The sequence below is a fragment of the Eptesicus fuscus genome, chromosome 13 (assembly GCF_027574615.1).
Source record: "Eptesicus fuscus isolate TK198812 chromosome 13, DD_ASM_mEF_20220401, whole genome shotgun sequence".
NCBI lineage: Eukaryota > Metazoa > Chordata > Mammalia > Chiroptera > Vespertilionidae > Eptesicus > Eptesicus fuscus.
This window is the reverse complement of record NC_072485.1, coordinates 11,091,925-11,116,380: the sequence shown is the minus strand read 5'-3', so window position 1 is coordinate 11,116,380 and position 24,456 is coordinate 11,091,925. Positions and strand designations below refer to the sequence as shown.

General features: G+C 35.8%; 1 protein-coding gene across 1 annotated transcript in view; it reads right to left on the bottom strand.

Moving 5' to 3' along the window:
- Positions 1-24,456, bottom strand: part of GRIA4 (glutamate ionotropic receptor AMPA type subunit 4) — a 291,800-nt gene that overhangs the window by 47,413 nt on the left and 219,931 nt on the right. Inside the window, exons 5-9 of the mRNA XM_028132009.2 lie at positions 19,928-20,095; positions 18,604-18,708; positions 15,287-15,397; positions 6,822-7,028; positions 436-806 (exon numbers count right to left, since the gene is read on the bottom strand). Of these exons, the coding sequence (XP_027987810.2) occupies positions 436-806; positions 6,822-7,028; positions 15,287-15,397; positions 18,604-18,708; positions 19,928-20,095 (962 nt within the window). The remainder of the gene's footprint in view (positions 1-435; positions 807-6,821; positions 7,029-15,286; positions 15,398-18,603; positions 18,709-19,927; positions 20,096-24,456) is intronic.

The window sequence follows — 24,456 nt, the reverse complement described above, 5'->3', positions numbered from 1 at the left end:
CAGGATTTAGGTAATGCCACAACAGAAATCTCCCTTCAGATTCATGGGATATAAATAAAATTCAAAATTAATTTTTTAAAATTAAGACCAGCAACAAAAACATTTTATTTTGAAAAGGAGACAAAAATAAAATGAATCCCATTTTTACAATTTAGATTTTAGTTTCTGTCTGTCAAACCATTGAAGGAAATATTAATACTAAGTAATTTTTTGGGAATTCTGGCGAGTTGCATATGTTCAATTTCCAATGGGATGTATCCGTATATTATGCTATCTTGGAAATTTTGGCAATGAATATGTTCAGATTAATTTGGAAATTGCAAGTTTTTCTGTGTTTCAAGTAATGCTCTGCCTTCAGGGGAAAAACATGTAGAGAGATGATTTGCACAACACTTAGCAATACTGGGGAATTGGTGAGAAACTGTTGAAACTAACCTGGGTGAAATGTCACATCCTTGCTGCATAAAAGCACCCAGGGAGAACCAGAGGCTGTTAAAGATGCCAAACTCATTGGGAGGCTGGTCGCTGGGTCCTTCCTTCCCATCCTCTGGCTCTTCTGTGTGCCATTCATATGGACTAAACCTACTAACTAGGAACAAGACCACGCTGACACCAATGTAGGCAAAGACTATGCACATCCAGATCTCATAGGCCAGAGGGTCCAAGAAGGAAAACACTCCTGGTTTAGATTTCTGAGGCTTTTTGATCATGATAGATATGCCCAAACTCATGAAGGGCTTAGAGAAGTCAATGACCTCCTCTCGGACCAAAGTGATTGTCAGAGGGGCAATAGCAATCTCTGCTTTCTATAAGAGAAAAGACACATGAAAACACATAGGTTAATGCTCTTCATGAAGCAATTAGCACTGGATTGATCCACTCACAGCTAACCAGTTACACATTAGCTATACACTTTCTTTTCCCAATGCCAACAATGATAAATGCAAAGGTGAACAGCTGACTTGTTTTCTTTCATAAGATAACTAGAGACCCGGTACATGAATTCGTGCACGGGTGGGGTCCCTCGGCCTGGCCATTGATCGGGGCCAACCGGGGCTGGCCCGGGGGAGGGACCGTGGGAGGTTGGCTGGCCATGGGAGGTTGGCTGTGGGAGCGCACTGACCACCAGAGGGCAACTCCTGCATTGAGTGTCTGCCCCCTGATGGTCAGTGCATGCCATAGCTACCGGCCAGTCATCTGGTAGTCCGGTCGTCCAGTTATAATGGTCACTTAGGCTTTTATATATATAGATGTGTCACTTAAATTGCACAAATTACTATTTTTATCGGTGCTAGTAATTAGATAACAGAAAAAAATGGAGAAATAATAGATATAAGCAAAAATAACTTCCACTCAGATAACCGTATTAGTCTTTAAGGATCTAGGACAGCAAGAGGAGGAGACAGCCTTTCCATATGGCCGAATTTCTGAATTTCTTGGCCAGGCATGCTATATTGCAATCTTCTCTGTTTCATTTGAAATGTTGCCACTGATTCATTACTTGGCCACCCCTTAATATTATGCAATGCAAATTTCAAATAGTCTTTTCTTTTTTATTCCTTTCCAATTATGAGAAAAACCTAACATAAAGTCTGTGTTTGTAAGATAGAAGAAACCCATTGTTTGACTATATTTTCCAATTAAGCACACACACAAAAATCTGGAAATTGGCATTTGTTTCTTCTTATTTACACACATTGATTTTTCACCTTCAGGTTCTAAAAAAGATATTTGAAAACAGTGGATTCAATTCTCAGATATTATGATCATAAGACACCAGCTTCCATTAATTTTATTCAGCAATTTTAGCTATTTTGGGGGGTCTTTTTCCAATATCTCTAAAAACTGGAAACAGATCCCCATTTTCTTCTTTTATCTCATTGTATTATTGTGATTATTTATTAAAAAAAAACCTTAATACAATAACATTGAGTGTTTATTGAGGGAGTATGTGTCTGATGCAAAACTAAATATTTTAAATGGCTGCCCATTTCACCCTCATATCAACCTTATGTTTATCACTGTTTTATAGATGCTGAAACTGAGACTCAGGTGAGCTTTACACATCACAGCCACTCTGCGATTTGACCTTGTGCTTCTTCCATTAAATCATGTCATCTCTAACATCACATGAAATAGAGTGTGATGAAAATACTGTAAATTGTTACATGATCTACAAATGAAAAAAAAAGTTTTTTATTATTTATTTCAAAAGGAAAGTCTTTGACATTGAAATGGAATCTGGGACATACCAGGACATACATGTTTTTCATAGAGGCAGCCACTCTGACATTCACCCCTGCGATGGCCAGCAGCTGGACAGAGGGATCCTGGAGGGCCATCCTGCTACCCCACCGGGTGGCTGAGGATTCACTGCACATGCCTTCACACCATACACACCCATTATGTAAGAGCCAGAGTCATTGCTGGGAGGTTATTGTTTTATCAAGTTATTTTACACAAGTGATAGATGAACTAGCTATAGAAACAGTATATGAAAACAAAACCAGAAAATGAAGAAAAGATATCTCCATTCCCTTCACCTACTCTTATTTTTTCTTTATATAAGCCTTGTTAGACATTGTTTTATAAATAATATTTTTCTTATTTTAAAATGGGATAATGCAGAAAATCATATTGTATAATTAATTTTATCTTCTCAAAAGAATATGAACTCATTGTCATTTCAAAATATACACTAAAAATAAGTTTGAATGATTGCAAATATTTTATTATGTGAAAATATCATAATTTGCTGAATTTATTATTTTGGGGGATATTTGCATTGTTTTAAGTTTTATACAATTTATAACACAAATGATGTGAACATCCTTGAAGACAAATCCTTGCACATATCTTAATTATTTAAGATAAACTTCCAGAAATGTGATTGCTAGTTTAAATGGGAACAATCTTTTAATACTCATAATATGTTTGCCCAACTTTTCTCACAAAAGATTATGCAAAATTTCTACTTTCCCCAGCACTGTGTGAATGCACCTTTACCTTTAAATCTTGGACAACTCTTGTGTATTTTTAATCTCATTTATCTTCACTAATTTGCTAGCTGGCAAATTAGATCACATTGTGTTAATTTGAATTTGCTTTTATTAAATAAATAGTCACTATTGTACTTCTTAATCTGTACCTATTTTCCATATGGGATATTCATTTTTTTTACTTACTAATTGTAAGTGCTTTTAAATCTATTCAAAATATTCTCTTTTCCCATGTAATGCAAATATTTTCACTATTCATGAATTGTTTTTTTTCCATAAATGATTTTCAACCTTTTCTATCTCCTGGTACACATAAACTAATTACTAAAATTCTGTGTCACACCAAAAATATATTATATTTTTGCTGATCTGACAAACAAAAATAGGTATAATCTTAATTGATTTACACCGGATGGCTATTGTTTTGGCTGTTGTCATTTTTTTTTTTTAATTTGGCAATCTAATGGAAAAGAGGTCAGTGCCCCTGACTAAATAGTCAAGTACAGTATTGTATGCTTTAAAAATTCTTGTAGCACACTGGTTGAAAATCGCCGACTTAGTTCATGGTATTTTATTGCAATACACACATTTTAAATTTTGTTGAAGTCGTATAAAATTATATTTTTTGTGTGTTTTCAGCCTTTGTTTAATACTTGGAAAAAACCTCATATCATATAATCAATCTCAATTACATATTTTTATTTATTTATTTTAATTCTTTATTGTTGAAAGTTTTACATGTCTCCTTTTCCCTCCATTGACCTCTCCTTGCCCTATTTTATTTTTATTTTTTTAACCATGCATGTTTTAATCTAGCACCTATAAGGATAATTTTTCTAAAACTTATTTGATATACTACATGATGATGTGTTACAAAATTATTAATTTTCCAAGTAACTGTTCAGCGATCTTAACAGGAATAAATGAATAATGCATCCTCTCATTGATTTGAAATACCACCTTTCATGTACTACATTGTTCTGTGTAGTATCTTTTGGAAAATTTTTATTTATGTGTTACTACTAATGAGGGTAAAAGTCTTAAAAGGAAAGAAATATGGAGAGAAATAAAAAAGAGTCTCCAGCATAGAAAAGTAGATACAAAGAAAGACAAAAACATTGGATTAAGGTGGTGACAGTGATGTTCAATGAGGACACTTTCAAAGTATGAAATTGGTGTTTTGAAAGAGGCCAGTGAACAGAGAAGATGCACTGGGGCTTTCTCTACTAACATTGGAGGTGCTGGGTGTGTCTGGTCCATCACCTCTCAGCGAGTCCCAAAATTAAGTGTAAATTATCTCCTGCAAGATCTTGATAATATTTGAATTCTGGAGGATCTCTGGAGTGAGATTCATGAACCAGCATTTTGACACATGGTAGGCTATGGAACATACTTTGGGATATTCTTATTTTAAAATGGGATAATGAAATATCCCCTTGGGTTAAAACACACACAAGTATGGCAGGGACCAGGAGGTCCTGAAGCAGTGCACCGCAGATCATAGACTGGACTTGACCAGGTGTGATGGGCAGGAAGGACCTGAAAGTGGGAGGGAGGTTCTGAGCTTCGGAGTCACTGCCCTGTGGTGTGCGGAGATCACAGGTGAGTGTTTCACACATAATCTATTCTAACAATTACAGTAACAAAGTTAGCAAAGAATAAAGAAATAATAATAATAATAATAATAATAATAATAATAATGGGTTCAAAGATAAGCATTTTGTTGTCCAACAGCCCGTGTTAGGAAGAAGAGAATGGATGGAGTTTTACCTAAAACACTGGGAACTGGGCATTTATGTAAGTGTTAGCAGTAAAAAAGAAAAAAGAAAAAAAAAGGGAGATGAGAAGTAAGTACAGACTTAGCAGACACCAGAATGGAAAATACCAAATCTGTAGAAAGCGTAAGACGCATGGAAGAAGATTTCTTTTGAGAAAAAAGTGGATACCTGAAGTGGCAGAGATGGGGATATTTAAATCCTCTCAGATTGGCTAATGAATGAATGACTATAATGAGTATTAGCCACTGTTATAATCTTTCTCTCTGAGAACGGCCTGACTTGGGACTTTTGATTATTGTGACATGTGTACTACTGATCTTGTTTTTAATTGTGCTACTCTCCTCATATAATTTGTTTTCATTATTTAAACAATATCTTCCTAATAAAATGTGGTCAGAATCTTTGCAAGAGGTGAGCCTGGACTGCCCAGTTGGTAGTCCAGAGGTAGTCCATCTCCGGAGGATGTATATAAAATTCCTTAGAAAGTAACTCATCCGTAACTAATTGGTAATCTAATTTTTTGAGGAGAAATACTCAATACTGTTTTCTGAAGGAAATAAATTACAGTAGAGAATTCTAATAACCTGGATAATGTTCACATTTAAAACTGGCTTATGTCAAAAGTTTAAAATATTACCAAGAAGCACACGTGTTAGGAACCCTTTTCCTTTGGAATTTAAAGCTCAGTATCAAATTGATCATGAGCCTTGGGATAAAATACTTTTTGATTTTTTTACAACTTCATTCCCTGCCCCCACCCCCACTCCCACCCCCACCCCCTGTTTAAGTCATCTAACTAGTCAGTAGTTCGTGCAAATAAATATAAAATAACTGATTACTCTTTAATGCCAAACATTTTCCTCTTGCTGCTGAGATTATAGCTACTAGACTGGACTGTATGGAGAGGGGTCATTGCTTCATGGTTTGAAAAGCAAGATGCAGAATCATGAAACTTGGATGGCAGTTCCGGCTTGGAAAGTAAGCCCTGGCGTACGACATCACTTATGTTCTAAATCGTTCTACCTTTATTCTTTTCTGGGGAAGGAGGACTTTCCTAAAACCCTTCATGTCAAAGGGGCCTTGAGAAGATTAATCAGACAGACTGTGATGTGAAGGTGACATTTGTGATCTATGAATTGGCTTATAGGAAATTTCAGAACAAATTGCAAGTGCACGTGACTTTTATTCACTATTAGATGAATAAAATGTACTATTCAAGGCTGGGTTTCTGTACTTTGGAAATATCATACCATCACTAGCATTTGATAACTGCTTGTTTGATTTAGATATTTTGCAGTGGTAGCTGAAGAGACCGATCTTGTTCTGATTCAGGCAGGAATGTGTACATGGAATTTGCCTCTGGCTGTAAATGTGTACACACAATATCTGGGGAACACAAAAGAAAGGGCACGACGTGCTTTCATGTGAGGCCAGCTGTGGAATAAATTCTAGCTTTTGTGCTTTGCTAGGTGGGAAAAAATTGTGGCATTGCATAGAGCTTAAATTTACTGTGTTCAGCAGAATTGTAAGAATCTCACATTATTGGTGAATATTTTATAGATGTTAAAATAGTTTAGTGATCGTTTCACCAATTACTGAAAAGTTATTTACCAGAATTATAACCAATAAGGATATAAATAAACTAGCTAAAATGAGGTTCAACTTTATGCTATTGAAGGACATCTGTTGCTACAATTACTAATGGATTCGGTTTGTAGTTCTTAAAACAACATGTCTATGGGATAGAAGGTTCAAACGTGAAAGAATAATCATGACAGATACTGAAGTTAGTGTTGTTTTTTTAAAATAGGACATCATATTCTGAATTTTTATCTCTTTTTCCTTATTTTGAAGTTATCATGCATTAGTTTCATTGTTTGGGAATTGCATTATTCATGAAATAGAGAAACAGTTGAACACCATATATGTCTCTTTGAATGTAACTGCAAACAGAAAAAAAACAACAGTAATAGACATTTAAAAATTGATATGTACCCAAGTTAAAAAAAAGTTTCAGGTTTATGTAAATAATTGATTTGCTTACCCCATAAACAAGTTCTCCTACCATCCCATTCCAGATTTTTGTGTCTGCATCCCTTGCTCCATATTTTCCATCAGGGACAATGGCAATTTTATACTTGATACCAATATGTTTTGCAATTTCAGATGCCAAGTCTACACAATATCCTTCATACTTGTCATTTCCTTCAAACATTTCATGATTTTTCTTGAACATAACATATGGGGATTCCTATAATGAGAGAAGTAGAACTGTAAAGGAGAAATTATAAACATTCAAAAATCTCTTTGTAACTCTCCAGTTTCAGAATTTGATAAAAATATTATATTTAGTATTATACACACACTGATTTTGTGTGGCTAGAAATCAGTAGTAAAATAAATATATAAACATAAATATAAATATGCTTAGAAGTACATTAAGTTGCTTTACACTAGATACTAAATGTGAAGTCTTTAAAATAATTTTCTATTGAGTAATCATTACATACCTAGCACTGTACCTGTGATGGGAAAAATGTCGACTAATAATCATCTAGAGAAGCAAAGTTATCACCTTTGGCAATGAAATGATTAGTTTCAAATTATTATATGAAGTTAAAGACTATTTAGTAGTCTGCCTCATGTAGTAAAAGACTAATTTAAAGTCACCTGTCTCCATATTCCGCATCTTGTTTAGACACAGTCAACTGTGACCTCCTTTAGGAAAAGAGCTAGATCATTTTCCTTTGCTCTCTAGCATTTAGCAATAGGCCTTTCTCAGAGCAGGCACTCGCAAGTTAAAATAAAAATGAATTAATAGTTTTAAAAAACTGTATATACTTATTTGCATTAAATTAGCTTCCTTAAAATTGTCCAATATTTTAGATTTAATTAGAATTTGGTTCCATGAATTTTTATTCTATTCTATGTCTCCAATGGGAGCCAACAATTTTTCTCCAATTTTGACTCTCAATTTGAAGCAAATAAGACAGAAAATTCGATGAAGAATTATTGTAAAAATCCATATAAAATGAAAAAGTTTACTGGTGGATAATAATACTGCACAGTTTTCAGTTAAAGCACCTGTGTGCGCGAGCGCGCGCACACACACACACACACACACACACACACCCCAAATTCAAACTATTTAAAGGCCGTGAACTAAAAGATATGTTAGCAAAAATGCATTGATTTTATAAATGGAAACTAAAGCCACCAACTAAAAGATAGCCCTGGCAAATGTGCAATCCACAGTGAACTCCTGGCCACACCTCAGAAATTTGAGTTATTTGCAGACAAGCAATGACCACTTTTGGCCACAACATCACTGAGATCATGTATTTATATTTTATAAAATGGTAACATTCATTTAGTAATTTTGATACAAATTTTTTATCTCGGCAAATTTGTAAACGTGGAAGTTTAATTTTCTCTTGGAACTGTGATTTAGAATGTAATTTACTTTGCACAACATGGCAGTTCGACGCTAATTGTTTTTCTAAGTACTTTGTAAATGTAGAAACTACTTTTAAAAACTTGATTAAGAATGCAAATTAAATGCTCTTTGAGTTTCTCATAGAGATGCCCTGAAGATCACTACTGTGGGCCACTGTCCAGGATTGGTGCTTGTGTTCCTTTCTTAAATTCTGCCTTAGGTTGACATGACTAAGTGACCCGGAAGTCTCTTACTTGTCCTTTGAATTTGATAAATATTTTAACACTTGAAAGTTTATCCATCTTTATTTTATATTTTTAAATATATTTTTATTGATATCAAAGGGGAAGGGAGAGGAGAGAGAGAGGAGAGGGAGAGAGTGAGAGAGAGAGAGAGAGAGAGAGAGAGAGAGAGAGAGAGAAACATCAATGATGAGAGAGAACCATCCCCTCTACTGGAGATTGAGCCAGTAACCCAGGCATGTGACCTTGACTGAAATTGAACTGGGACCCTTCAGTCTGCAGGCTGATGCTCTATCTACTGAGCAAAACCAGCCAGGTCAAGTTTATCCATCTTTAGTTGCCTTATAAAATTAAAGCAACTAATTGCCTTTTCTTTCTATAGATAAAAATTATTAGTTTATGGAAAACATCTCTAAATATAATGTTTTAAAGAAAGTTTATCCATCTATAAAATTAAGGCAACTAATTGTCTGTTCTTTAGGTAGCTGAAAATTATTAGTTTATAGAAAACATTCTCTAAATATAAAGCTTTACAATATAAATGTGGTTGTGAAAATCTGGGATTTGTTGCAAAGCACTATTGATTTCTAAGATATGCTATAAAATAGTAGTTAAAATGAGCTAATTTTTTCATTTTCTCTTTTTTATTATAATAGCTAATTAAAATATGGAAGAATGTGCAGAAAAAAGCAAGAATCTCACATTGTAAGATGCTTAACATTCTAATGGAATGGGTATGCAGCTATCACCTATAGCTATTAGTATAACAAATCTAATAGCTTTTCAAATGAGGTGTAGCTAATGCACACCTTTGGTACTAAGGCTGAAAATCTATTCTAAAGTGTCTGGAATATTCTAGCATATATATATATATATATATATATATATATATATATATATATATACAATTTTAACTTGTGTATAGAAGTTTCCCTAGCTAGTATGACCATCTAATTTGCTAAATTTCCCCTACATTATTTTGTGAATTGTTGCTTCATTAAAAGCTGTACTTTTATTATTTACTCAAACACTTATTAAGTACCCACTGTACTCTTATTATTGTCCCTCAGCACTCTCACTCCTTTACCTTATTTTAAAGAACTTAACATTAATTAATCGCAAGAGGACAAGGGGCATGTTTTATTTATTTTGGTACCTTATATATAGTATTTACTTATATATAGTATAAGTAAATACTATATATACTTACTTATATATAGTATTTACTATATATATACTATATATTACACTTATATATAGTATTTACTATATATATACTATATATTACACTTATATATAGTATTACTTAATAATAGCTCTTACTTATTTAGTGCTTACTTTGTGTCAGGTACAATGCTAACTTCTTTCATTTGTGCCCTTTCATTTACTTTTCACACTGACATTTTGAGGCAGGCATTTCCCATTTTGCAGATGGAACAATTAAGGCTCAAGAAGGTTAAGTAAATTGTTCAATTTCACAGAACTAGCAGAAGTGGGAGTTGAACCTATAATTTGAAATATCTGAAAGTATTTGAAGGTATTATTGCATCTGTCAAAATACATTCAACTCATTGAGATTTCATATACTTTAACAAGAAAAAAGGGATAAGATTAAAGAAGTGAATTTCTGTATTTTTAGAGAATGAAATTCTTTATATGAAATCTTGAGTAAACAATACTCTCCTTATCTCCCCATAGTGTATGGTATATATAAAGCACTCAATAAATATAAAGATTTCCTGGTCTATCTGAGCTTCTTAAATAGGAATAGCATGGCAAAGTAACAGAAACTTTGATTCAGGTGTCTTCAAAAGGAAAGTAAATGCTAACGAGTGCTAGGCCATCTCTTCTGAAACAGGTGTATGCACATATAATTTTAAAAATTATTTAGTGTCTTCTTTCAACCTCCCCGGCCCCCATTTTCTTTTGACAATAGGGGCCCATCATGTCTTTGTTTCTTGTCAAACAAACCAATAAAGGCTGGAAAAGCCTTCAGTTTGCTGAAGATGTTGATTAGGAATTTAGCTAGGCTTTTGCATATCCAGGGCTTGCACAGTTGTTGAGATTCAGGGGAGTGACACATGCAGCACAAGAGAGATAAAATGAACTTACTCAGAGAGGTGGGCGAACAAAGGAGGGAAAGGCTAGGCTTTCCTTAAACAAAAGCTCTCAGCTCTACCCAATTCCTTTGAGTGGTTCTCATTTTTCCTTTTAAAAATGAATAGGGATTCTCAACACTCTCTCAACCTGCTCTTGCCCCAGCCTCAATCTGAAAATTTGTTCACAGGTAGCCCTTCAAACACTGCACACTTGGGGAGACTTAATACAAAGTTTTGGGGCTGCTATGGGTGTAGAAAATACCAAATCTTTTCAATATAATAAAAAAAAATGAGTTCAACCGAATCATTAAGGGGATTTGTGGGGCATCTTTGATAAGCAGCCATATAGAGTTTCAGGTGTTCAATTGTGAATAAAACTGAATGATCAGAGAAGTGGAATATAATAACCTCTTTCTTTTAGGAGTACCTGTATAACCTTCCATCTTTATTACCGACTACTGTGCCCGGTGGGACAATAATGCCCTAGAAGTTATTTTAAAAGCATTACTTCTTAGTAATTATGAGTCTATTACTACAATTTCCATAATGGATAGTACTTTACATCTGCTCTGCTATTTCAGGAAAGAGACCAATCTGTCTAAAGGTGTTACGTTAGGGCTTGGTTAAGAAAATGTTGGAGTAAATGAATCTAGATGATTTTCAATCAATGAAGTATCATTTTCCTATGGAGAAAATTTTTTGGATTATTTGTCTTTAGCAAAAGTGAAATTATTGAAATAGATGCCTATTAGAAAAGCTTTAAATTTTCTAAACATCACAAACATAATAATTAGAATTACAATGGAAAACAGTTAATAAAACCAAAGCTACTTGCTATGTGGATATTTGCTTTTTCTCCAGAGAATTTTAATAGATGTAGATTATTTACTCCATGGGTAACATTTTTAAAAGTGGAAATTAAAATGTTATTCAATTCAGAAAAAAATGAACACATTTAATGGCTGCACAATTTGAAGTTTATTTAAAATACTTTATTTAAAAATGAATTGACATAATCCCTTTGGAGGCAGGTGTGTGTATATGGGGATATTAATATTTGGTACAGGGAAGAAAATAAATATATCTGTATTTTCTTTACATATGGGGGTGGGGAAAAATAGGTTTACAGTTGTTCATATGGAAAATTATGCAATAATTAATAAATAACAGTACACGAATAAACTCTGTTTTGCATACTCACCACTGTAAACCTACTTTTGCCACCACCTGCATAGTGTAGATTGTCGTATGTCCACATGTGTCTATTTAGAGTGCATCGACAAAATTGTGCATGGAGAAGATAAAGTCTAAAACATCTAAGAATTATAAAATTTAACCTCGAGCAAGATCAAGTGTGATAAGTAAAATAGCTTTTAGGTTTGTAACATAATTCTGACACTGTGGGAAAGGCATTTGGATTTATGGAAATGTTTCCTAAAGGGTTGGTATGTTTATAAGATGATAAGAAATACTTTCTTAGTTGAATAATGCAGCAGAAGCATCATTTAGCTTCAGTAGAAAAGACTGTGGGAAATTGGGTTCGGCTGAACTATCACTGCGTCATTCCTCCTTTTCCAGAGAGTTCAGCATCCAAGGAAAGAAGACAGGCCCCAGGGGAAAGCTGCCTCTCCTTCCCAGAGTCCACTGCAAACCGCCCTTCCCTCAGTCGCTGCCCTAGTCCAAGCCACATGGCACGTATTTGGCTTCCTTAGGTGGTTTGCAGAAATTATTATTTTAAATGTAAGAAGTTAAATCTGTATGGTAGGATGCTGATAAGTTTCACAGATTTTATAAAATTTTTAGTCACCAAGACTGAAGATAAAAATGATGACCATCTGAGTCCAAAACCGTAGACCTTTCAACTTTGTAGTTAGGATTTTCATTTGATGATATTGACAATTTTATTTTTTGTTCAAATTTAGCTAAGTTAAATTCAGTAAGACTATATTCAGGTAGAATAAATTAGACATTAAAGTGAACATCACATTATAGATATACAACACAAAAAATAAAGTTCAACAGTGCAACACACTAAAGTTACATTTTATTTAAGAATGCTGTGTAACATTTATTATGTCTCTTGTCTGATTTCTCTCACTAGCATATATTTTCTGAATGCAAGACTTGGTCTATTTTGTTCTCTTACAGATCTCCAGACTTCTAACTGTGCCTAACACAGAGTAGACGCTTAATAAATATTTATGAAGGAATGAATAAATGAATTGATCAATCAATTTTATTTAACAATAGCATATATCATTACATTGTAGCAACCGATAAATAACAACATTCACAAAGGAAAGACAAATGGGAGAACAGCAATACCATATCAATTCAATCAGAATGAATGATCTCCAGTGCCACACACTCTCAGCCTTCTTCTGTGTCTAGATATCCATCTTGCACACATTACAATGTCTAACCAATTCCATCTATTTTGGAATTTTTCAATGGAATTTGGGGGATTATTACATGCAGATGCTAATATCTTGTTCATCTACAATGAACCATATTTTTTTTTTCAAAAGGAATGAGGTGGTAGAGATGTCACAGGTCCCAGGCTACCATTTTCAACAAAAGCAAATACAAGGAACACTTTCAGGGAAAAGATTCTGGTATTAACTCTTTTTTTTTAAATTACTGAACAATTATGTAGTTGCAAAGACCAGAGGTATTATGTATATGAAGATAACATTTTTATACAAAAGACAGATACTAGTGTTGCACTATTTTGATAGCAAAATATTGATAATATCACTGTCAAACAACAGATAATTTTACAGAATATTCTTTATGTATTTTCAATCAATGTTCCTTATTTTTTATAGCATGCTTCCAGAAAAACTAGCCATGCTTGCAAAATTAATTTAATATTTTGGTTTTAAGAATTAAATCTCCAACCCCTTTATTAACAGGGATAGAAAGAAGATGCTCCAGATTACTGTACCTATAATGCACACTAAAACACTTTATTTTACACAGAACAGGCAAAATTTCAAAAAAATTTTTAAAGAAAACATTGCATATTCAGAAAATAAGCACACAAATTCATAGATATTTACTTTTAGAAAATCTACTTGGAATTAGGAGTGATATAATTCAATTATTTACGTACAATGACCTCATTTCAAGGTATTGGAACTGGTATGTCAGAATCGCTAAGTGATTCTTTTTCAACATCTATTTATTTTCTTGAGAAAGATGAGGATTAAGTCTTCTTTTGTTCTTGTTTCCCAGAAAAGTCACAGAACTTAAAAATTTTTTTTCTGGTAGTCCAGAGTTGTTCATCCAGGAAGAATCCCATATGAAAATTTAGATTAAATTTACTACACAGGAGAACAAGACTTGAGCCTTGTTAGGAATAGTCGAACACCGTGGAACTCAATTCTTTCTCGATCAATTTCTTAAAATAGGATTCTTCATCAGAGGCTGAAAAGAGGAGGACTGTACTGAAGTATGAATTTCCATTACTGTGTCTTTTTTAGGAAAAGAAATATATATGCATTGCTTTCCAAGTCCCATGCAAATATTACACAATTAAGTTAGAAGGTATATAGTTTGCACTCTTACACAAAAACTGTTGTTCATTGGTTTCATTCTAAAATCATAAACTTCTGATCAAAACTTGGCAGATCAACATTAAATTGCTGTCTGGTGATGCAACACAGATAAAGCTAATTGCACATATGAAAGCTTCTCTCTGCATTTTTATGCTTTGACCTCAATGTCAAAATGTTGGAAATAACTCAGCATTACTAAAACCTCAAATTAAAATTACATGAGCTAAAAACTAAATTACATAAAATACTTCCACTTTATTTAGAGTAAGGGCTCCATAAATAATTAAAAATATGTTCTGCCGAACAAGACAGTGAGCTGAGGATGTATAAATTTAAATTAGATAGAAAAGGTCACCGATTGTTGATCTCCTTTGACTAGCATTGACTCAAAGGGCATGTTTGACTTTAGAAGAGAAAAATATATAAGAATTTCAATTATTTAAAAGGTGGCTTCATGAAAATCTCTTTGAAAAAGTAGCCTTAAAATTCGGAGTATTTTTGTATTTTAGGAGTTGAGTGAATGAAGCAGTCATATTTTTCTTAATTCCTTGAAGTCCTATACATTATTTTGTTATTTGTCACTAGTCAATGAGAAAAATAATCAGTGCAAAAATTTGCTTGCATTAAAAATAAATATAAAACAAAATTTATTTCTAAAGCATTCAGTTGTAAACATGCTCATTAAAATCTTCACATTCATTTCTACACCATACAAACAGACAATGTGAATCATTGCCCAATGATTAAACTCCCTGGAAATAATAATTTTAAACACCATTAACTATTATTACATTGATATTTAAAAATATAATAACAATAATAATATGGTGTTTACTACCAGATATTTTAGGTTATTGGTTATTGATCTTTATCATGTTCATTCTTTTGTCCTTTGGAATCTTAGCATTTTACACATTTCCAACTAGAGCGTGACAGTTTCAATTTTTGACATTTGAGCATTTTTCTAAGAACAACAATGCAACAGAAGGTAATACAAATAAAAGTATGGAATGTACTCAAAGCTCAGGACAAACCTACTCAAAGTCTCATCAGACTTTTGTGGATCAGAGCACCCATGTCACCACTACTTTCCCCTCCCTCTTCACCACAGCTGGGAATTAAAATTGCCTGTGGACAAAACGGAACAGCATAAAGCATAGACCAAAACTTACCATAATAGTGGTTACAACCACTGTTCTGTTCTCAATAGCTGCTGTGTCATTGCCAAGAGTTGGTACATCTTGAATCAAGACTAATTTATCCATGTCGTTCCAGTAACCAACCTGCCAAATAGAGAAAATTCTTGAAAACACATTTTAGAATATTCTTACGGGAACAATGAGTGGTGTTAATAAGAAAACAAAACAAATTAAAAACATAGATAAAAAAGAGTTTGGAAGTTATTTTTAATTGGTGATGAGCCAGCTTTCCTGATGTTAAAGATACTGCCTGATTATGCATTTGGCAACTTTACAGTTTAGAATTATGGAGTAGCCGAGGCATTGGGAATGAGTGGTTCAAAAAGAATGTGGACACAGGTGAAATACCATTTTATGTTGAGCCTCTCTTCTAGTGAGATGGACTGGCACTCCAACATTGTATGATTTTATCAATAACGGTACAGGTCTCACGGTAAAGGGAATAGCCATATTTACAAAGGGACATTTGTAAATATGGCTGTTTTCCAGCAAAAACAATTTGATGTTTTCCAGCAAAACCAATTTGTGTTTTTTTTAAAGCAACATAGAAACAGTTTTTGATTGACATAACCTAGTCCTTTGGTAACAGTTTTTTATTTCTGAAATGCTAAATACATCAGAGATTAATACACAATATTTTCATTTTCAAAATTACTTTTTCATTTTTAAATGAAATCCTTATCTTAATTTGTCATGTAAATTTGATAGGAAACTTACTTTCATATGATAAATTAAGTAGGTAAGTGTTTTATAAAGTAGTAAACTATAATGAGAGAGGAAGGGAGAGAGAGGGGGGAGAGAGAAAAAGGAGAGAAAGGATAGAGAGAAGAGTGAGGAACATCAGTGAGAGAGAGAAACATTGATTAGCTGCCCCTGTAGGCACCCCGACAGGGCACCAGATCCAAAACCTGTGTATATGCCCTGACCAGGAATTGAACCTTTGACCTTTCTGTATATGAGACGATGATCCAACCAACTCAGCCACACCTGCCAGGGCCACAATAGGGTCTTAAAGGAAAGTTAGGGGCCTTTGTATCATGCAGAACATTATGTAATACAATGGTTACCGCTATTGACTGCGTGCTTTGCAACAGGCACGGTACTTAGTGCTTTTGTAAATATGCATCTTAAAGTTTATAAACAGAGCAAATTCAGAAGTAGATGCTGTTATATCTATGGTTTAGATTTAAAAACCCATATTAGAATATTAAATACATTTCACCAGGTTATACTCCAGTAGGGCCAGAATTCAAAACTCAGGTCTGTAGGACATCCAATTCATATATGCTTTGTTATCATGCTTCAGAGCAACTCCAAATGGATGCTTATTTAATGCTTGCCAAACTTTTTTTCTTGAATTTCTGGATGCAGTTCCTAAAACTTATGTGTCCAATAAAATGTATGCAATAGCTCACTGGTCTGTTCACTACTTGTTCTAATATGTGTAGGAAGTCTCTCTTGCTTCCTTCAAGTTTCTAAACTGTGTTAGCATTTGTGCACATATTAAAATAAAATAAGCACTAACATGTCAGAAAGAAGCACTATATTAGTCATAAATAGTTTATATATAACTCAATAACAGAATAGTTGGAGAAAATTTTTCATTAATATGGCTTGCTGTACTTAGCGTGATCTGAAATTATGAGTGTGTATGAATTCAACAATTATTTTCCATTGTTCATATGAATTCATTTGTAGCTGGTATTTATTTAATAACCCAATGATCAATTTAATTTAAAAACAAGTATGCCTCTGAGTCCTACCATCTCTCAAGTCCTACATGTACTTAAAAAAAACCAACATATTAGTTGTTTCCTGTTAATTCTCCTTTCTACAGGACAGTCGTATGACATGAAAACAGGTTTGAGAGTTTAGCCCTTCGTTAGCTGCAGCCGCCCTCCAGATCTCAGCGGCCTATTCTCTGGGAAAGCCCATTTTTCTTTATTAACGAGTCCCCGCAACAGAAACACCACGGAGCTGGGGCACTTTCTGGAGAGTCCTCACATGTTGGCCAGACCTTGACATTTTGGATTTAAAAACAACCTGTGATGCCTCCAAAAGATAAATGATTTAGAAGTGCTGACAAATTAAAATAACAAGCAAAAATGTACCCAGCTGTATCTATTCGCCTTATATCTATTTACAATTCTGGTGAAAATAAAAAGCCATCGTTTCGGATGTGGGACCAATTAATGGTAGATCTCATATGGGCCATGGACTGATTGGAAAGGAAGATTATATGGAGTGGACAGTGATACAGGGGTCTCTTCGTAAAGAAAGGAATCTGGAAGCTTGGACCTGGAACCTCATATGACATGGAGGAGTTTCTCTCTGGTTCTTCACAACATTTTACAATTTGCTAGGAACTTTTCCCAGGCCTAATCTCATTTCATCAGATAGGGACCTAGGTATTTTCCTAGAGAGAGGAATTGGTTGAAAAATAGTTTTGTAATGCTAGAGCAAAAATATGGAAGCATTCAAATCACTAAACTGGCAAGGGGTGTCAGAAAAATATGTGTTTTCTTTGGACTTGTCAAGATGAATTGTGTACAAATCTAATCATAATATAATGTAAGAGGAAAATCTCTGTTTACAGTGGACTTTGCCTATAAGAAGGGGGTTGAGTAGCGATAGAGGGTCTGTGAGGATCCCCTGTTCTACTCCTTGTTGGCTCCTTCAAGAGGATTTGCTGGGACTTGTCAATTCCAGCTCTAAAGAGAACCTTAACGGATCCTGGGACTCCTATCTTATTGGCCAGGAGCTGAGCCCTGGGGCTGGATAAGGCTTGGTCTCCACCGTAGCTCCATCTCTTCCTAGCTGAACATCCTGGGCAGGTAACTTAGCTTCTCTCAGCCTTACTTTCTCTCCTATAAAATGAGAAAAAGAAATCCTACTTTCCGGTTGTTGGGAGGATTACATATAAAAATGCACATCGATTTTCCATTACTGTGTCTCTTAATAAATATAATTTCTACTATTATAAAATCCTGAAACCATGCAAGTCTGGCCCTGGAGCATTGTCTGGGGAAGTGGGGGGTCACCAGGTGCCAGGAAGAGCCCACCGTACTTAGGAACTGGGACGTCAGAATGAGCACTGTGGCTCCTGCTGAAGGAGACCCTCCGTCGGTGTCCCTGCTGCAGAAGTCAGACAAACGCATGGGCAGGTTATCAGGACAGTACTAGTGTTAAGTACACATATTTAAAAAATGCAGAATATCCAGTTCCCTTTTACCTATAAGCCTTTAAAAATGTCAAATGCAAAGTAAGACAACAGTTGGAGTGTGGCTCACCTTTCTGGGCCCTGTGCTCTTTAACTCAAACACATCCATTGTGTAATTGACCCTGCGTCCGTAGTGGTCAAACTGGACATTCCCCGTCAGCCCTTGAATTCGAACCTATAAATGAAAAATAAAACAGACCCAAACATGTGTTTATTTGCCATTTCACCTATAGAAATCTCAGCTTCATCGGTTAGGCTCAGAGTAGATATAGGTGTGAAACTATGCAAGCAACTCACTAGCACACCATGGGATAGAATCTGAAAGAGAAATACCAAAGGAACGTATAAACAATTCTACTATATACCTGGGAGATGAACATGTGTAATTTGTTTTTTATATTATAAAGTTTCTATTGTAACTGACAGAATACTCCTTAGAATTGAAGTATTGTTTATAGGAACAGAAATATGGTTTGTTTATATTTACTTTTCAGTTTTATCTGTAGATGCACATAATAAACAGCCCTGATAACCACATTGGATCATATTTCTCCTTGCTAACATTAAAATTAAGATGTAAAAAATTAAAAATATACATATATTTTGAAAATATTCACATGCATTTTATTCCAAATTTCCTTCTTATTCATTTTTTATGTAACATGTTCTGAATGCATGGCATTTCAGAACACTTAAAATGTAATATTTAAAAATATAAACATAGTACATTAAACATTTGAAAAATAGTGTTAGTATAACTATAAAAGACTAAAATCAATAATCTAAGGTTACAAGGCAATTTCAAGATCTACGGAGATTGTCATTAGCAGTATTTTCCAAATATTTCTGGGTCTTCCCCATTCTTGGCTCGAGGTAAGTTCATACTTCCTGAATCCCTGGTGGTGAGTGAGGCCTATGTGACTCTCTTCTGACAAATGAGTTGTAAACAAATGTGATGAGGGCCACCACTGGGCCAGAGTTTAATTGCCAAATTGAAACCTTGCCTCAACTTTATTTTTTTTTGTAACATTCAAGATGGTAGTTGCTCTGTCAGCCTGGTTCCCCCTGAGTGATTACAATAAGCAGAGTGTCCCTGCTACCCTAGTGTGTTTGTGAGTGAGAAACTTTCTTCTATGGTTGTAAACCGCTGGAAGTTGGGGTTGTTTGTTAGTACAGCATAACCTAGCTTATCCTGACTAAACATCTACACCAGGTATAATCAATGGTATTCTTACCAGTATTCTATTTAGAAATGTCTCAAAAATGATAATAGTCCAATATATTAAAATGACTTTTACATATATTTACTTTCAAATACATTATTCTGTTTATTTGAATACTCTACTCCAACAGCAGTGTTAAGTAAATTGAACTTAAATAAAATTGCGAGTTACCTGTTTGAGTGTCCTCTCCATGTCAATTCCCTGGCCCCATGGAGCAGCAGGATTGGCCAGGCAATCCCCAGCATTTCCTCTCCTTGAAATATCAATTTTCTGCCTTCTAAGACTTCGGAAAGTTTCGGCCATCACTAGGACTCCATCATAAGTCAGAGCGGATGTGTACTAACAAAATGAAAGTAATTATAAGGGTAAATGTTAAAATCTTATCAACCAACAGGAATAGTCTGGCAGCACTGTGGGTTTATGACATAAAGCCCCATCCTGTCTGAAGCACAGTTAAAATCAGGTGAAAATCAAAATAAAACAGGGAATTCTTGTAGGGTTTGATAAGAAAATTCCCAATCATGAGGAATATGGCACTATTTTTTTGAAGCATGGCAGAGCATCAGCTACCAATCATGACAAAAAGCTACATTATCTCTTTCAGGAATTCCACGTGGTCAAATCTTTTTATTGATTTTTAAAGAGAGAGAGAAGAGAGAGAAAGAGAGAGAGAGAGAGAGAGAGAGAGAGAGAGAGAGAGAGAGAGAGAGATCAATTTGTTGTTCAACTTATTTATGCATTTACTGGTTGATTCTTATATGTGCCTTGCTGACTGGGGACTGAACCTACAACCTTCGTGCATGAGGACAGCACTCCAGCCAGTTGAGCTACCCAGCCAGGGCCTCAATTCTATACGATTAACCTATACGATTAACACATTCTAACCTTAAACTAGGTGTAGTTTTGTGCTGTGGAATATGGAAGATGATCTCCTTGATTTGCTGCTTATAAACAAGGAAAAATCATTTGAAATTCTAACTGTAGAAAGTAGACTTACGCAATATGCCTGCTAGGCATAGCAGCCAGCATTCCAGGAAAAACATAGAAACGTTAAAGAATATAGATTAACAAAGAATCTCTCAACGGTGGTACAGAACCTAATTAAAAAGCTTCATCAGAAAGATATGTGTGAGGCGTGTAAGTTAAGAGCCTTGCTACATATTCTTCAAGGACATGACAAAATAGATTTAAGGACAGCATAGGCATTCACAACAGGTCGAAGTGGCTGAAGGAAATTAAAGTGTTAAAGCAAGGTGACAAATCAAAGATGAATATATACCTTCTCACCTCAAACAAGAAATTAATGTTTCTCTCTCTCTCTCTCCCTGCCTAGGCCAACATATCTTTTGAGTATAGAAATCCTTCAAATCATCTTTTGGAAAGGCAATAAAATAAAAACAAAAAATAAAGTAGGACTTCTTAAAAACAAAAGACAAGCCCTAACCAGTTTGGCTCAGTGGATGGAGTGTCGGCCTGCGGACTAGAGGGTCCCAGGTTCGATTCCGGTCAAGGGCATGTGCCTTGGTTGCGGGCACATTCCCAGTGGGGGGTGTGCAAGAGGCAGCTGATCAACGATTCTCTTTCATTGATGTTTCTAACTCTCTATCCCTCTCCCTTTCTCTCTGTAAAAATTAATAAAATATATTAAAAAATGACAAGAGAATAATTGAATGTTAGTATTTTAGGAAGAGAGAGAGAGAGAGAGAGAGAGAGAGAGAGAGAAGATGAAAAAAACATTGTTGCTTTTTTTTTTAATAGGGAGAAAAAAGCTGAGAAGAGATGGCACCAAAGAGCAAATACACTTGCTGTGTTTTAAAAAGCCCATCCGTTCTTAAGAAACAAGTGAAAAGAACAGATGTCATACAGAGAGGAGCAGAGCAAAGCAGACATTCAGCCCGAGCGTTAGGCCTTTGGCAGGTCATTGAGCTGATAGGTGGACAGAAGCAGTAGTTTAAGTCAGCTTTACCTTTGCGAACGATTTAATTCTTTCCCACATGTCTTATTGTGCTAACGTTAAAAAATCATATACGTGGGCGTGCATACTGCTAGATGGCATCCAGGAAATTCTTATTAATTAAACACTTCATTTTACTAACGTGGTTAGATTGGTGGTGAGTACTGTTTACCAAGGTTTGCAGATAACAAAACAGTTGGGCAGAATCATAGGGCAGTGGCAAGGGTCTGGGCTTTGAGAAGAAAGAACTAGACGAATTCTTGTTCTGCTCTGCACAATCTTATGGGAATGTGGAGTACATTCTCAGCTATGAAACACAAAACAGCGCAAAACAAACAAACGCCAAAAACAAACCTGTGGTCTTTGTGAGAATACAATTTTAGATCATATCTGAGAGCTCTTGAAAAATGTGCTAGACCCTGGCTGGCAATGGTGAGGACTACAAAGACACATAGCAGATGGTTTCTGCCCAACGGTGTTTATAGATGTGACACAAGTAGACCAGTAACTACGAGAAGTCCTTGGTGAGAAGTATACACGCAAAGATTATGGCGATTACAAAGGAGAAAGGATCATATGTACTGGAGGACTAAGAAAAGTCTTTACAGAGAAAGTGAGTTTGAGTTCAAGGTTGGGGACGGTGGAAATGAAGGTGGAGGGCAGCTGAGGTGCAGCAAGAGCAGGGGACTGAGAAGGAGTGGGAACAGTTAGGACTGTTCAATTTTCCTGGCCCCAAAGGGAGCAGAGGGACAAAACTGGAAAGACGTGTTAGGCCTGCATTGTGGAAAATCTTTATTCCGGAAGTGTTGGGAGCTGCCCATTGCCTTCACCAGCAGAAAGAGGCGGACAAGGAGTCAGAAAGGCTGGTTAACCTTGAAGACTCTGGCAAGGGTCAGAGCCAAGCACCCACTGTCTGGTGGAGACAAAGGGAGCTGAAGCAACTTCCACCTTTTAGTCCCATGTAAATCCTTGCTGATGGGCTATCATCGAGCTATTACTGGAATTGCCTGCCTAAGGGCTATGGGTGTGCCCCAGACCTGAATAAAAAGGATGGCAAGGCCAGAGCAAGGCGGAGTCCTTCCTCTTGAGCTGGGCTCCCGCCTGGCCCCCAATTCCCAAATTAATATTTTCTTGTCTAGTCTCTTTCATTTGTGTGCGGCCTCCTCCAGAGCCTGAACCCTGAACCCCACGTGGGATGTGGGGGGGACACTCGCAACTGGCAGCCCAACGTGGGGTACTAGCACAGAAGATTTTTTTATTTTTTAAAATATTTTTAAATATATATTTTTATTTTATTAAGGGAGAAGGATAGAGAGATAGAAACATTGATGAGAGAGTAACACCATTGATCAGCTGCCTCCTGCATGGACCTACTGGGGATCGAACCCACAACCCAGGCATGTGACCAGAATCGAACCTGCAACCCCTTCAGTCTGCAGGCAGACGCTCTATCCACTGAGCCAAACTGGCTAGGGCCAGAATATTTTTTTTGAAGGCAGTGTGAGACAAGGTCAGAAATCATGTTTTAAATCTTGGTCAAAACACTACCAAAAAAAAAAATCAAGTATAATTTAATTAATGTAATCCTCATTATTCATGGATTCCATATTTGAAAATTTGCCTTCTTGGTCAAATTTGTGATTCCCAAATCAATCATCAGGGCAGTTATTTGCATATGTGTGTGGCGCGGTGCTAACCTCAGCCCCCCAGGCACAGGTTCCCAGCTGCAGCCCAAGGCGTGCTCTGCCTTCCTGTTTCAGCTCTCAGGCTGTAGACAAGTGTCCCCGTGTGATCTGTTTAGTGCCAGTTTTCTCACGGTTTTGTGCTTTTCGCTGATAATTTCACTGCTTAAAAGGGCTCAAAAGTGTAGATCTGCTTAGTGTTCCTCAGTGCAGGAAGGCTGTGGTGTGCTTTATGGAGAAAATACATGAGGTAAGCTTTGTTCTGGCATGAGTCATAGTGCTATTGGCCATGACTTCAATGTTAATGAATCAATAATCCTACATAATAAAAGCCTAATATGCTAAGTGTCCAACTGTTCATTCGGCCAGTCGCTATGATGCACTCTGACCACCAGGGGGCAGACACGCTGACTGGTAGATTAGCTTGCTGCTGGGGTCCAGCAGATAGGACTGGGCAAGATGGGCTGGACACGGCCTGGAGCCCTCCCGTGGTCCCTCTCTGGCCCTGATCATGCACCATTGGGGTCCATTGGCCTGGCCTGCACCCTCTCGCAATCTGGGACCCCTTGGGGAATGTCAAAAAGCCAGTTTCTGCCCGATCCCACAGGCCAGGCCGAGGGACCCCACAGGTGCACGAATCCATGCTCTGGGCCTCTAGTGTATTGTATAAGCTGTCTGTAAACAGAAACACGTGTGCTAAGTGTTGATCAGTGGACAAAAACTCTGTGACTGGAGGCTTGCAGGAACCTAATCTTGTATTTCGCCTGGGAACTAGGGTCCAGTGTTCACATTCAGTGTTCACAGCAACTTTACAAAACATAACTACTGTGAATAACGAGAATCACATGTATATATGGGGGTGGGCAAAAGTAGGTTTACATTTGTTAGTATATGAAACACTTTATTATTGTATTATTATTTATTAATTGTTATATTTTTCATATGTACAACTGTGAACCTACTTTTGCCTATCTCTGTATTTATTAAATGGCCACTGAGTGCTTAGCATCATGCTAAGAGCTGTGAAAGATGAGAAAATTATATGTATTTACATATAAAAATAC